The following is a 16,087-nucleotide window of genomic DNA, read 5'->3' as shown; positions in this document are numbered from 1 at the left end:
AGGATTAACATAATGTTCTCCACAACTTCCCCAGACACTTTCATGTCTGTCACATGTCCTCAGAGTGAACCTGCTCTCATCTGCAAAAAAGCACAGGGCACCAATGATGAACCTGCCAATTCTGGTAGTCTATGGGAAATGCCAGTCAGGCTCCATAGTTCTAGCCACTGAGTACAGAACCCACTAGAGGATGTTGGTTCCTCAGGCCACCCTTATTAAGTCTATTTCTGATTGTTTAGATCAGACATCCTGTTCCTCCTTGCACAAACCAACAGATATCGGCCCTCCTGATGGGTTAAGGACCTTCTGTGGCCATGTCCAGCTTTCCTACAGTAACTGCCGGTGTCCTGGAATCTCCTCCATGCTCTTGAGACTGTACTGGGAGACAGCAAACTTTCTGGTAATGGCACATATTGATATACCTGGACTACCTGTGCAACCTCTGTAGGGTCCAGGAATCGCCTCATGCTACCACTAGTGGCACTGACGCTAACCAAATGCAAAACAGTGAGAAAGCGGATGACAGAAAAAAATTTCAGTGTCCTCCAGCTGTAAAACCATTCCTGTTTTGAGGGTTGCCACTCTAGTCCACCTGTTATTAATTTCATTAACACTAAAGCAGCTAAAACTCATTACCAACCCCCTCTGATATTTAACTGAGCAGATCAATATCACAGAAGTTTAACTGACTTGATGCTATACTCCGATTAACAAGTGTTCCTTTAATTTTTTTACTTAGTGTATTATGAGTAGAGTGCTTTTTGGTCATTGAATATTGAAAATGAGCATGAAATATCCAGTCAGGTTGAAGACAGTGACACATTGTATCCACAATTTTGCCATTTGATTTGAAATAAAACTGAAGACAGAGATTCAGTAAAGGACTGACAAAGCTTTGCAAAAGGAGCAAACCCATTGTTTTGGCAGTTCTTAAGTTCCAGACTTCAGGCGGTCCTTGCAGCCAAAACAGTTTTTGTCATTAAAGCATTAAAATAATCAGTTTATAAAATGTTTATGTGAATTTGAACTTGTGAACTGCCCCCTGAAAGCATGGAAATGTGTATAACAATAAATGAAGCAGCAATGCAGTTCAACCCCTTGAGACTAAACAATAAGCTTTTGGAGTTCAAACGCATCACAGTTGTTTTATTTCAAATCTAATGGGATGTCTGGCACATCAGCAGTGACAACAGAGGTTAAGGACACAGACAAAGTGAACAGGCCAAGGGAGCGAGCAGCCTCTCTTATTTTGTGCTTGACCGTTCAAGCCTAAGCATAGTGCTCGTGATTCTAGTGTAGCAAAGGTGCTTCAAGGGTAGGCTCGGTGGCAGTGTGGCAGCCAAAAGATACTAAAAGCTGCAGAGTCACAGGTTACTTACACATATAACTCTACTGGGAGAGCCTATTGAGGAGCCCGGGGGAGAGATGGAGGCCTCGGACAGGCGTCTGTGCTGTGGGTTAGAATCAGACAAAGAAGGAGTTAATTCACATAGTGAGGAAGTTTCGCTCTGTATCTGTGGGCTTCTCTCTACACCACTGTCAAATGCTCTTAGGACTGTTTTAAACTAGCGCTCCATAAACACACAAAGACTGAACTGAAACTCCAGCTCACCCTGAGTCTCCTCTCTGCTCTCGCCGCTTGCTTGCATAACGGGTGCCACACCTCGCATCCTGAGGAGCAAGAGAAAGAGGGCAGTCACACAGTTGCTGGGTGTTCCCGCATGCCATGCATTTTCTAAAAGTGGTGAGCACAATCTAAAACATGCATATGTGTGGATACTCGACCTGTCAGGTACATTTCCTCGCCCTCTTTGAACATCATGTTGCAGCGGGCGCACCGAGCGCAGGTTGGATGGTAGTGTTTCCCTCCTGCCTGTGTGATGAGGAGAGGACGTGGCTGAACGTAAATCATGACCACAAGGATTTTCACAGATTGAGGGCTAATCTAAAAATCGCACCCTGCCTAGCAGAGCAGGTCACTGCTTCCATATGTTTTTTATGTGCTTTATTTGGCCACCAGTAGCCTCAGAAAGTATTAGGACACCAGTGGATTGCCTGAAGCTGTTTCATTAGCATGCTAGAAACCACCCATTCTCTCCCTATGCCATAATTAGAGCAAAGATCCCTGTAGGTCAGTCACATGAGGAAGTGTGTGTATGCATGTGTGTGTACAATACAGAATCATGTAAGTGAAGGACATGTGAGTGTGAAATATGCCCTTGAACATGCAGGGTGGCTCGAGGGGATAAATCCAAGCACACGGTGCAGCTGAAATGGACACAGAAAAGTGATCACGCTCCTGATGTTTCTCACATGCAACCCTGCGGGGCTGATGGCCGAGGCGTGGCCCCATCCCATCACCTCTGCCTTCCCTAAACGCACCATTCGAGAATTTCTATTTATAGAGGCACTGCAGACGAGGAGACCTGAACTGTGTCAGCTGAACACCCCCGGCATGCAAGTTTAAGTGGGTGTGTTTGTGTGCGCAGTGAGGTACTTTATATCATTTCAAGCTGCAATGAATCTTCCTGGTGTTCATAAATCGCACATTTTTACTGGATTTCCAGGAAATCGGTCGCACCTGATGAGCGAGCTCCCTCCAAGAACTGCCACTGTGCAGCAAGACGCTCAGCTGTTTCCGAGACGCATCTTAACCGCACTCCCTATCTGCTCAGGTTACTACGAAAGGGGGAGGATGCAGCACTTCTGTCTGTTTTCCAAGCAGTGGAGCGTTTACTATCGGTGGCCAAACAGTATCAGTTAAACAAATGCTGTTACCGTCTCAAATGAGGAACCTCTCTGGTGGCATTAACAGGCTGCTAAATTTATTGCCAAACTGAGACATTAAGTGAAACATAAGAAAGACGGTTTTATGATCCTCCACCCTCCACTTTCCCCCTTTATGTCTCCCCTCCTCCATCTTCTCTATAACTACTCATTAAACTAACAACCTTTGGCTGTGTTAAGTTAAACGGAAGCGCTGCGCCGTGGGAAAAAAAAAGCCTAATTATCAACACAGACGCAGAGAGATTAATCCGAGTGTTTGACGTCGGACAGCATAAATGAAAACAACACTTTTAAACAGACGTCTGTGTGACTTACTGGTATCTGTCAATGTGCCAATAATCAGCTCCTAAGTTTTTATGCTTAATGAACTGCATTTTGCAAGTGTAGGGCTACAAACCTCTGCATGAGACTTCCCCTGAGTCAGTCTAGATGCACGCTGCATCCTAAAGAAGTGCATCATTATGTGATCAAATACTGACAGAAGACTGAATGCAAGCGAGTTGCAGATACACATGTTCAGAGAACAAACGACACAGATGCAGTGGGAAAAGAAAGTGAGAGAGAGACTTGCAGCATGAAGGCTGACATGTCCCCATGTCTATAAATAGCCTAGAGAGGCTGACAGTCAGGAACAAAGCACTTTACACCAGCTATTCTGACAGGCGAAGGAGCAGAGGGACAACAAGACCCTGTATGTGCATGTGTGTGTTTGTGTGTGTGCGTCTGACAAAGTTTTACTACATCTGCTCCCTTTCCTCAAGTCCCCTCAGACACAAGACGCCCACCAGAGACTCTTCCAAAACATTTAATTAGCATCTGCACTTTATCACTTTCATTATTTCCAGCCCTGCTCTCCTCATTACTCTCCCTTCACTTCTTTCTTAAGCCCAACCCCTAACACTTTGCTGTAGATCCTTTGCTGCTCACTCCTTCAGCAATCTCTTAAAAAACTGCTTCACTCTGTGCATTTTTAATCCCGCTTTCTGTGTCTCCCTCTGACATCACCCTTCACTTTTTAGCCTCTGATCTTTTTTTTTTTAAACTCCCTTTTTGTCTCCGTTCCTTTCACAAAGTTGAGCCTCAGTCTAGTTTTTTTTTTTACCTCCTCGGAGTGGAGGGTGGTTTGCGTTTTCTTCGACCTCAAGTAGAAACAGTCGATCTGCTCGGATGTTCTGTCGGGCGCGTTCAACGTGGTGCAGCTCAATTGGTTTCAGTTTAGTAAAGCTTCACAAAATGTTTTATCACCCCCTCAATCTTAAGTCGGTCACTCCCTGAAGCGCAGCAGGGCTTAAACTCCGCAGAGGGCGCGCGACGCAGCCGTTCAATTACGATAACACTGATTACGCTCCGCGGTTCACTCCAATTTGGATTTCTGTGCTGCTGCTGCGGTGGGATCATCTAATGTTGACATCTGGTTCTGTTCTCACCTCCAAAACCCTTCCACTGATGTATCTGCTGCAGGTCTCACATTTCACCCCATACTGGGCGTGGTAATCTGCCTCACAGTATGGCACTCCATCCCTGCAACATAGAACATATAAAAGAAACTGCTAGCAGTGTCAAAGACACAATTTGCCTTGTCTTGGGGAAACCGCAGATAAAGAAGGACAGAGCAGTTGTAGGGCATTTTGTTTCTCTCTGTCTTTCTTCCCTTTAGACACTCACTTGCTGATGTACTCTCCAGTGAGGACCATATTGCAAGTCCGACATCTGAAGCAGCTGACGTGCCACTGTTTGTCCAGCGCCAGGAGAGACTGACCCTGCTTGATCTCGGCTCCACATCCAGCGCAGTCTGGAGAAACAAAGAACAGGCAAAGGGAGGGAAAGAAAAGAGGGACACAGAGAGATAAGATGTTAAAATGTTGTGGAGCGGTGGAACTTGTAAGAGACAGAGGAAGGCAAAATGAGCCCAAGGACTAAGTGTACATCTTTAAGCACTTTCTGAGCTACTAAGTGCAGTTTTCATCACTGCCACCACCTTAAATAAAACCTAGTGTGCTTTTTACGCTGCCCTAAGAGGTCCAGGGGATGTGGGAAAGTAACAAAAAGTGTCCGGGTTAAAAAAGAGGAGACAGGGAGGCAAAATTGTTACATTAAAAGTTTTAATTAAAATTTCTATCACTAGTTACACTGAGAGAGACGGGCAAGCCGCTGTCACTTTTTAAGTAAGGAAAACAACAAAAAGCAGGAGTTCATCACTAAACTGAAAAGTAAATCAAAAAAGGGTAAGTCAGCGAAGCACACACTCGTCTCCACAGACCACCACACACAGCTCACTAGCTTCACAACCAGCAAGGCTCTCTGGCACCAAAGTTCACCTTTCTCTGGCCTGAAGTACATTAGCTTAATTGCTGATTATACAAGCATAGAGCACATACATCGTTTTTCCCCTCAGAAAGATGCTTCAGCAGATGTTACTGACCAAAAGGAGTGTCGGGAGGCTTAAAAAAGGGTCAGCCCTCTATTTGTTTGTACTAGATGGACGCTTGGCTTTAGCTTAACCTTTTTGACCCGCTCTGTTGCACATGAGAGTAAGTCACTCTAGGGACCACTCCAGTCTGCTTCGTCAGCCAAGACAAACTGTGTTTTGTAGTGAAAAACTGCAGTGTACAGTGCAGGCTGGGTCTCCAAATCAATCTTCAATAGTGATTTAGTGGCGATTGTGCTGAGTGTAAAAGGGCTGGGATTTTAGTCCCAGACCGTTCTTCTACTGAGTCATTATGCACTTCTAATTTTAGCCACTCGAAGAAATAGGTATTAGATCATCTAAAATTACGTAACAATGTTTGTGATAAAGAGCAGCCGGCTATGGACGCACAAAAATGTACAATAAATAATACAGGAATGTTGCTGCTCACCATGCCTTTGTCTGTGATGTCAAAGCAGTTTTTTTAATCTAATGGTAAATGGTATGGTTCTTCTTCACACAACTCACCTTATTTAGCCATGCATGCCTATTCTCTGAGCTCAGACCTTAAAATACATTCAGTTTGATTTTTTTTTTTATAAATATAATTTGGTTTTTGGAACATGTGTGAATACACAGTTCTCAAAGTGCAGAAATTGCCACAAAAAAAACCTTTTAAAAAAGTAACTGCTTATGACCCAAAACATATAGCCTCATCAATCATGTGAGGTGGTGTGTCTGTTATTGTGTGGGTAGGGTGAAGAGAAAATGAAAGCAGTAGGTGAGGGGGCTGATCCGCAACAAAGGTGCCCAACAAAACTGGGCACACTAAGCTCTTACCCCACTGTAATATATCACGTTCTAATCTTGAATGAACTGAATTCGAATCCTTAAGAAGGCTCAGCACATGAAATTACAGCACTGTGTAAAGAATCTTAAGTCGCCCCTCATTTCTTTATATTTTGCTTCCACTGGTGTATGCATGAGAAAACTTTAATAATTACTCAGCTCTGGGGTTTTTTCTTTTTTTTCCCTAAGAATTCTGCACACTAAGCGTTTATTTACCTTCTTAAATATCCCGATCGTTATGCAAAATGAGGCAGTGCATTAGTGTGTGTGCCCTGTTCCATCCACACACACTGCATCCTCATAAGACAGAGTGATGAACATGTACCTGGGGAGCTGTTTGAATTTTATTCTCCTGAATGGAGCAATCTGGGGAGGACTGTTGTTCACTGCCTATACGCCATCTGTTGTTATTGCACAGCCACCGAGCAGCAGACTGCTGTCTGTATGCTACGCTTAACAAATGATTCACTATCAGTCACTATCCTGCTGCTGTATGATAGTGATTTGTCATTTTAAATAACGAGGAGGAGAAAAATAACTTTACTAATAATCCCTCTGGGAAATTCCTGCATAACAGTTGCGGAAGATTTGCAGAAGGAGGAATTACGCATATCTGAATGAACTGAGGAAGGAAGAGCTCTCTGTGACCTTCGCTGAAGTATTCTGTCATTATTAGGACTTTTTCTGTGTGGGCTACTCTTGCCAGCAGGATGACTGTGCAGACTGTGGGAGACTTCCAAGACAGAGCTTAAACACCGCCTCCTCTTTGCTACTGCATGTAGATCATCCAGCTCTGGTACCAGGAATAAACCAACCATCTTAAAAAATTTTAGTCTCTACTTCCTGTCATTCATCCTCAGGTTTTATCATAGACTGTAAAATAAGATGGATGCAGGTGACATCACCTGTTGGTTTCTAAAGTTCTGTTATGAAGCATCTAGATGAGTGTTAACACCACTGCCATCTTGGTCTAAACTGCTTGCTCAGTGACCAATGATTTATGATTGACAAACCATTAGCCATTAGTGATTTCCTACCACAGATAATCCTAAATTTTAAAACACAGTATGACTGAGATTTACAAAACAGACCACATTTTTTATTCAATCTGACTCGAAATGAGTGACTGACTCAGCAAGAGCTTGTTTACAAAGGTCAAGACACACTTCAGTAGAACTGGAAGTCTTTTTGTATAGCTATCGCCATCTGGTGCCCTTCAGATAGAATGTGAGATTAAAGCACTTTGACATTGACTTAATGAGTCTTTAAAACAGTCACAAACCCAACATCACTATGGCTAGATTCAGTTTTTATATGCAGTCAAAGATGTAGTAACACACATGGTAGCAGGCTAATGATTTATGTTAATAAACAACTATATGATATAAATGCGAGCATGCAGTGAACAAAACCGCTAAACCCTGTATGTTTGAAATTGGCAGAAGTGGAGTATGTGTCTGTTTGTGTTGCATAATTCTCAGCTGGCAGATCAACGCGACAGGTCACTCCGCTGATTTGACAGACACATGATTAGCTAAATGAGCAAAGTAGGCTTCATGGACACGTCGCATTAGCTTTAGCGCACCGTAGCGCCTGGTGGCCCTAAACAGAACGGACAGAGCGAGGTGGGCGCTGGACTTACGGCTGGGCCCGTGGATCTTGATCGGTTCATTTGACTTGACAAGTGTGTGGGAGCACTGCTGGCACACGCAGTCCTTTCCACTGAACGTCACCCTGTCTCCGATTGGAAAGGGTTTACTGAGGAGGCAAAAAAAAAAAGACAGACAAGAGAATTAGAAAGCGGAGCACAATGGGCGTTAAAACGCCTGCAGTAATTCTGTGTTTACATCCAAGTCTACTGTATTCATTGAAATAACAAATGGGTGCTGGCAGGGACATGATTCGGTGACAGACAGGCCATAATCCTGCTGACACAAGCTGAATGCGGTCCGACATCCTCTATGAAACTGAAAATACATTTGCAAACTGTTGTGATGACGGGTTAATAGGATGCTGATTGTTACAGGAGCACCTGGCTGCTCTGTGATTAAAGAGGCGATAATGCGACAGGCTTCTGAAAGGAAAACTGGCTCTCTCAGTGAGAATAAAAACTTATTAGGCAGACTTCGTGGAGCGCATACTAATTTTAATTGCCTATTGCTCTCTCAGTCTAGCCATCCAGCTTGCCCTCCCTACACAGCTGACGCCACCAGGTCACCGTTTTCAAGGCTTCAAAGAAAGAAAGAAGAAATAAAGAAGAGCAAAAACATGCGCCTGCTGACAGGCGGAGAATATGACAACCAGGCAACACCAATGAAATCAAATTTGCCACATCACGATGCACTGTTTTGACTCGCTTTCCTCTCCTTTCCAAGGAGACAGATTGATTTCCTTATGACCAGGGACGATACGAGAATGAATGGGGAGCTAAAAGGCTTAGAGAAGGCTGTGTAAAAGACATAGATGGCAGTAATCCTTTTACTCCCCCACCGAGCCCTGGAGCCGGAGCCAAGACCCAGAGGGAGGCTTGAGTCTCCAGTAGAGCCCCCAGTCAGCACACATGAGTGCAGCACATCCATGTAGTCACTTAAAGGTGCTCAGAGCATGTATAAAGTCTTCTCTCTCTGTGTGTCTTTGCTAACAATGTATTCGAGACTTGCTCCTCTGTGCATTTATTTTATTCACAAAAGGGAACCATCCAAACATGAGAGCTGAGCTGCAGATACACAAATTGTGCAACAAAAGCTCTGGTAAACACAAGCTGCTGAAAAGTGATTTCACTAAGGCTTTATTTTGAATGTCACTCTTCGGCTGGTCCAGAGGTTAACCGCACATTTTAACACTCAGACATGTGTCCATGCGAATATTTGTGTCCAGCACCAAACACGACAAACTAAATCTCTTCTACATGTCTGAACATAGCATTCACACTGTATAGTTCAGCAAAACGAAGCACCAGAAATGCTGTGATGGTGCAGAAAAGCATGTTCGTGCATTTCTGACCTTGTCTTTACCTGTGTGTTGCTCTCACTCCCTCAAGACACTCTTGCCTTGTCAGCCTTTTGCAGCGCTTTAAAAATTTACTCTGTTTACATATTTAATGCTTTCTTTTTCTTAACTGGCCAAAAAAGTAAAGCTATTTCTGGCTTTAGGGGTATGTCCTCTTGCTTTGATCACCACCGCGTTAAAAAAACTTTCACGTGGAAAAGTGAAACTTGCATTCGGACTCCATTAAAGCTGAAGCAGTTATGACAAAGAAGTCAAAGTGGAATAATGATGAGGACACAAAAGAAGAGAAGGCGATGTGGTTGATGATTAAAGAGCGCTAAGATTATCATTTGTGAATAATGCGAATGATGAAGAAGAAGAAAGAGCAAAGGAGGTGCGTCCAGAAGGAAGACAGGAGTGAAAGATGAGGGGAAGAAAGGACGTACAAGATGGAACAGTCAGCAATGTGACAGGGGGCAGACGGAGCACGAAGGAAGAGATTCACCCTTTGGCTTCTTGCTGTCTCTTCTAGTTTACTCCACATACACTGACAACACATACACACACATCCCTGTCACTGCCAGCGCTGCTCCACTGCCTGTCTCTGTCCTGCTGGTATCATTTCAGTTTTTGGGGGGGGGGTTTGTTTTTTGTTTTTTGCCCACAGCTGCTGGATCTGAATGTGTGTTTATCAGGCAATGTCAAGCAGATACCCAACAACAATCTCTACTCTACTGGAAGACGATACTATAAGTAAGCTAAAAGGCTGCTCGCTTATTCACAAGGAGGCGCCACAGCAGGTACCTCTGCATGTTTGATTTGTCAGATTTTTTACGCCCTGATGCCCTTCCGGACGGAACCCCGCAAGAGATTTGTGTCTTCTCCCAGGATCAAAGCAGGGATCTTTCGCTTGTTAGGTGAATGTGTAAACCACTACAATATGACTTACTCTGGATACTGTTAGTAAAGATCCTTATAATGTAAACAACACATTAAAAACCAGTCAGCAAGTGAGGGGGTGCAAATGAGAGACAGGTTATCCCATATATACAGCATGCTCTGAAGCGAAAGCGAGTGACACGGTTAAATAAAATAAAGAAAGGAGCCAACATTGATGCTGAGATTTCATTCTGAAGGAGCTTAACATGAACACTGATGGAGTTCATAGGAGAGATGACCTACTTTTACTAAACCTAAAAGCGCGATACAGCAGGTCAGCTTCCTATCTTTCCTACACTTGAGCTTTCCAATCACGTGTTTGCTGACATTCAGAAGATGACTCATAAGTTAATTATTAAATCCTCCATGAAAAAAGTCAGTCAATTAGCCAATTCTTGTTTTTAAAGATGCAACTTTTGCTGCGTCACTTCATGTCTTGAGGCTGAAAATAGTGACTCATAGCCGAAAAGTAAAAAACAGTCATGCGTTTCTTATTCAGTGCCTCCACAATCTGTTTGCTATTTCCCGTCGCCTCTATCATGCTGTTCTCTAACAAATTACTAATGAAGTCTCACAGAATAGACTGAGAAAAGCACAGATACTCTACAGAAGTCAATCGGCAGAGCTACCAATAACAATATTATACTGTTTATTTATTATAATTCTACATATCCAATTCCAAGCTAATCAAAAATAACTAAGATAACTGTTGCATAGGCAACTTTTATTCACATGAAGTTTGTTTATATGTTTGTTTATTTATAAGGAACCCCATTAGCTTCCACAACAGTGGTTGCTAGTCTTCCTGGGGCCCAAGCCATCAAATACAATCAAATAAAATGTTACGCAATAAAGTGGATGCAAAATATCCACATAAGTGATAATACATTTTCTGCTTTGCAATAACTGGTTAACATTGACTAGCAGATGAGCCAGACATTGTTGTGTCATTCTGAATCGGTGGAAACCAAAGCAGAGGAAAAAGAGACTCTGTATCATCTTTAAATCTTCCAACATGGCCAAATTTAATATAATATAATATAATATAATATAATATAATATAATATAATATAATATAATATAATATAATATACATTTGCCAAGATAACTACAGCGCAACCTAGAGCACAATTTGGGTGCTCTAGGTTGTGTGCATGTTGTGTGCATGTTTTGCCAAAAACAGACTAATACTCTAGGAGGAGTGACAAATCCTGTGAAAATAACAAATGTGACCTTGACCTTGGGCAAACTGTGGGTGAAGGCCCCTTAAAGGTCAGATTAAATTCTGACCAGTACTGTAGGATGACTAGCAATTGTTATGACTTGTTGTGAACTGTGGACAGATGGACGGACAGACTGGAAGTCATCGATCGCTTGAGCTAAAATTCATATTTCAGAATAAAGTTCTTGTGCTCTTCTTCACTCTTTCGGGTGCACATAAACATCATCAGAATACATCAGAGAATATATATCAGTGCTTCCCAAACAAGACACTCAAATATAGTATTATGTGTGTGTTTTTAGAAGGAACATACATACCTGCAAACACTGCAGACAAAGCACTTGGGGTGGTACGTGCGTCCCAGAGCAGAGACCACTTCTCCCGTGATGAAGGCGTCACAGCGGTCACAGCGTGTACCGTACAAACGCTGATAGTCTGCCGTACAGATGTATTCGCCCTTCTTCTGGAAGAAGCCAGATTGTGCTAAATCACAGTTACACACTGTGGACAGAATGGTGAGAGACAGGAAAAGTGGGACATTGGAAACAGTAAGGCATACAAAACAGAATTCTATATGTCTGTTTTTAATTCTATTTTTGGTTTTCCGCTTTAAGAGAACACATTTTTCTTTATCTGTCATCTGCTCTTTTTCTCTGTTTTGTTCCACTACCTAAACATGTTTTTTTCAGTCAGCACTTTTTTCATTCAGTCTGAGCGCCCTCCTTTTTTACCTGTTTGTGTGTGTATACGTGTGCTTGGTTGTGCTGTGTGTGTCTGTTTGTCTTCACACATGGCTGCTAGGGAAGTTATTCAGTTCCAGACAGTGGTGAGCCAATTTGCAGTGATGGGAATATAATTATATAATCAGTGGAAAAGTCATTTTGTGCTAAACAATGTGAAGAAGGAGACAAAACAACAAACCACAAGCTCCCAGCATCATCAGGACATCCACTACGGTCTCATTACATTTCACTGGAGAAGACATCAACATTTCTTGCTGTGTATGCACAAGGTAAGTGCTCAGTTTGTGTATGTGTTTCTATATATTGTGGATCCTGAGCAGACAGTACGTGCTACAGCCCTTTGCTGTGTAACTGAGAGGGAATTCTAGTGGGTGTAACAATATAGCCAAGAGGCGTTTTCACAGATCAGCGGCCGGCGTGGTCTCTAGTTTCTTCCTATGCGGTTAACCAACAGGAAAAGCTGACAATTACTGGAACCTCTGACTGAAAAAACTATTATTACCTGACATATATTGCACTAATGAAGGTCATTAGAGAGGTACTTGTATAAACATTTAGTTTTTTTTATTGTTTTAGCCAAATGAGAAATTCTTGAAACCAACATAAAGAGTATTTAAACCTTTGCCAATGCTGAATTTCACCCTCGCTTTCGGCATTATAGCTTTGACCCAGTAATTACTCATTTGCTGACACGGGCACTGTAATTAGACTTCTGTATAGTATACAATTATCATGTAACATAGCAGCAACCACTGTAACAGTCCAGATGGCAAAGCTTCAGATGGAGCCAACCATCATACTTATCTTCTCACTAAACATATTGGTCTAATATCAAATAGGGGTCTTTTTTCTACATGCAAAACAAAATCTGAATCGAAATCTGATGGTTTTTTTCCCACATTTCAGTGTGAACACATGTCCATACACATCAGACTGAACTCAAAACGTCAGTTTGCATGTTTAAGGTTGGTAATGTCACAAACCATAATTTAATTCTACACAGCAAAAACTCCAGTGTTAAATTAACACTGGAGAGTGTTTATATGTGTCCACACCTCTGAGTGTTAAATATAACACTGTTGAGTGTTAAATGAACACTTTTGGCAGTGTTATATTTTTTAAAGTAACCAAGTCAGTTTTGAAGATTTACAACGACTGACACAGAGCAGTGCTGATTTTCTAACACTGGAAAATAACTCAAAATGTTAGAAATATTCCAGTGTTAGAAAATCAGCACTGCTCTGTGTCAGTCGTTGTAGATCTTCAAAACTGACTTGGTTACTTTAAAAAATATAACACTGCCAAAAGTGTTCATTTAACACTCAACAGTGTTATATTTAACACTCAGAGGTGTGGACACATATAAACACTCTCCAGTGTTAATTTAACACTGGAGTTTTTGCTGTGTAGTTTGACAACAAGCTGAATTTCTTGCTTCAGGCTGTTTTGTAGAAGTCTTTCCTTGCTGCTTTATAGACTCCCTTACAGAATCCATATGTGTATCCCCAAAGCAGGTGAGTTGTGTGCTTATATGTACATGGCAAAGGAGTGGTAACTTAATTCATTATTCATAACAATTGATTATATCTGACTCAGAGACTCGGCGTACAATCTGTGCTTTTCTATATCTCAGACCTTTACAGTCATGTGAAAAAGCAAGTGGAAGAGGACTTTATGCAGTTCTGTGCATAAAGGAAAAACTAAGTACACCATTACTGCTTCTACAGGCATCAAGAGGTTAAGTATCACCAGATGCACTTGAATAGAGGTGATCATCATCAAGTGTGACCACCTCTATGAAACCGGAAGTTGTGACAGTTTGCTGTTTAGGAGTGTTTCAGATGTGTCTTAACACAATCCCTAAATCTTCCCAGGAAGATTATTAAAAACAAACATCCCTAGAAAATTCACCGAGAGGTTAGATTTTGCAATGCTCAGTGGAACTGCAAAAAACAATCATCTCAGACTTTACAGACCTCAGTTAGCATTTTAGATCTTAAGGTTCATGACAGTACAATTAGCCACAGGACCTGGGCACAGAGCAGTTATTGAGTTGACCATGAACTCCTCTTTATGCCAAAGTATTCTAGACTCAAATGTGAGGCCATCTGTCCTATAGCTGAAGCTTTGCTAAAACTGGATCATGCAACAGGACAGTGATTCCCAAGCACAGCAGAAAATCTACAACAGAACACCTGAAAATGAAAAGAAGCAAGGTGTTGTAGAGGCAAAGTCCAGACCTCATTGCTGTGGTGGGACTTTAAAAGTGCATTAACAAACAACTGCAAACCGCAATGAACTGAAGCATTGTTGTGAAGAAGAGGGGGACAAAATTCCTCCAAAACAACAATTATTCCAAGTGCTAAAGGTGGTTCTACAAGATACTAAATCATGAAGTGTAGTTAATTTTCACAGGAGTGCATAGAGTCCTGTGAAAGTAACTAACAACATATGGCAGCAGTTAGACAGAAAATAAATAAAACCCATCCTACAGGACGATAAGTGACTGTTAAACTATCACTACACCTAGACAGAATATTCTGTGTTTATGATGTCAGGAAATTATGTATTAAAAACTATATCAACACCATAAGCAGTAGGTCTGAGCTGGTAAGTATTTATGAACTCTTTTTGACATGATAGTTTTATTGTGCTTGTTCTATGTGGAAACATCACCTGCCGAACACAGAGACTCTTGCACAAATGATCTCAAAAACACAGGTGAACTTCTGGTGTTGTTGGACCAGAGCAGATTCTGTGCAGAAATACATCACATGTCCCTGGTGAAGCAGGAGGTCTTGCAAGCAATGGTCAGTGAGTTAGAAATACATCCAGCATTTGCCTCCCATGTTTCTAAATTTGAACTCCAGTGTATGTTTCTGTGTGTGTTTAATTTTCATTCAGATGTTTTAATTAACTGATGATGGAGCGGCGGCCTAAACAAGATGTACCCTTTGTCCTATGATAGCTGGAATAAGCCTCCCACCACGACCCTGACCTCAATAACAGTAAAAGAAAATAATGCATTGATATATGAATGCCATGATGTTATTTTGTGAAACTCTTGACGCATGAGAAATTCTCCTGTGTTTCTACACTGAAGCCAAACCACTGACTATCATCATCACATGTAAAGGAAATATTAGCTTTATGGAAAATCAGGAGGTTAACAGTATCAGGTTAACTGCTGCTAAATGACTGCCACAGTAAATAAATATCTTAATTTACCAAGGCATCACTCTTCTTACGGTGGAATGAATCACCTTCAATACCAATAACTTACTGATAATAAATGGATTTATACTGGCCACATACTACAGAGACTGAGCTGCTGCTCTAGGCAGTACTTGGCTCCCTATAGCCGCCCAGTTTTCAATTTTTGTTGGCAGGCTGAGAGTTCACAGACACGCAGACATACACATAAACCCTTCAAAGGGGCTCATTTAATCTCAAGCTGTTTATGAGTGGAGCACATTGACTTAATGGTGTAATAAAAGATCAATGGGCCCTCACTTAAAAACAAAACAATCTCCCTCAGGAGGATGGAAACACATAAATCCATCCCCGATGAGGTGGCACACTGCGTATGCAGAGATAGCATGACAGAACTGGACAGCGTGCACACTGAGACGCGATCACAGCAGATCTTTATCATTTTGACAGGTCATTGGCATTGAGGAAAAGTGGGTGCAGATTTGCAGTAGAGGAGAAGATCCATAAGGAGATCCACAGCTCTCAGATATAAAATAGCTTGTTTATATAAGTGTGTGTGTGCCTGCACCAACCACATTTCCAGAACCACTGAACAATGGCACATAGCTTCAAAAAGTGCCTCGACTGCATTTTGAGCCAGACTTACTAAGGCTCTTACCAGAAACCCAAATCACAGGCTATCCAGTTCCTTTACGGAAAAAAGGGAATGAGAGGGTAAATATTTCCACATCTATTAATGTTTTTACCATGGAAAAAAAAAAATAAAAATCATTGTGTCTTGAAATGCCATTCACTTAATAAAAACAATGTTTTCATCTTCTCAAACTAAATTGAAGTCATTGACTGGTTTAATTTCGTCTGGTTCTCGCTTGCCTCTCTCTTTTCCTTTCGCTCAGCCTCTCCACCCTCGTTCTCAAAATGATTTGCTTTTTAGTCTCG

General features: G+C 41.9%; 1 protein-coding gene across 9 annotated transcripts in view; it reads right to left on the bottom strand.

Moving 5' to 3' along the window:
* ablim3 (actin binding LIM protein family, member 3) overlaps window positions 1–16,087 on the bottom strand; it is a 44,495-nt gene that overhangs the window by 10,350 nt on the left and 18,058 nt on the right. For all 9 annotated transcript variants that reach the window (XM_005467992.3, XM_019345509.2, XM_005467994.3 and 6 more), the window contains exons 3-9: window positions 11,510–11,693; window positions 7,686–7,801; window positions 4,453–4,579; window positions 4,215–4,308; window positions 1,786–1,873; window positions 1,613–1,671; window positions 1,380–1,451 (exon numbers count right to left, since the gene is read on the bottom strand). In XM_005467992.3, coding sequence (XP_005468049.1) covers window positions 1,380–1,451; window positions 1,613–1,671; window positions 1,786–1,873; window positions 4,215–4,308; window positions 4,453–4,579; window positions 7,686–7,801; window positions 11,510–11,693 — 740 coding nt within the window. The remainder of the gene's footprint in view (window positions 1–1,379; window positions 1,452–1,612; window positions 1,672–1,785; window positions 1,874–4,214; window positions 4,309–4,452; window positions 4,580–7,685; window positions 7,802–11,509; window positions 11,694–16,087) is intronic.

Source organism: Oreochromis niloticus, linkage group LG2 (assembly GCF_001858045.2).
Source record: "Oreochromis niloticus isolate F11D_XX linkage group LG2, O_niloticus_UMD_NMBU, whole genome shotgun sequence".
NCBI classification, from domain to species: Eukaryota; Metazoa; Chordata; class Actinopteri; order Cichliformes; family Cichlidae; genus Oreochromis; species Oreochromis niloticus.
This window is presented reverse-complemented; position numbering and strand designations above follow the sequence as displayed.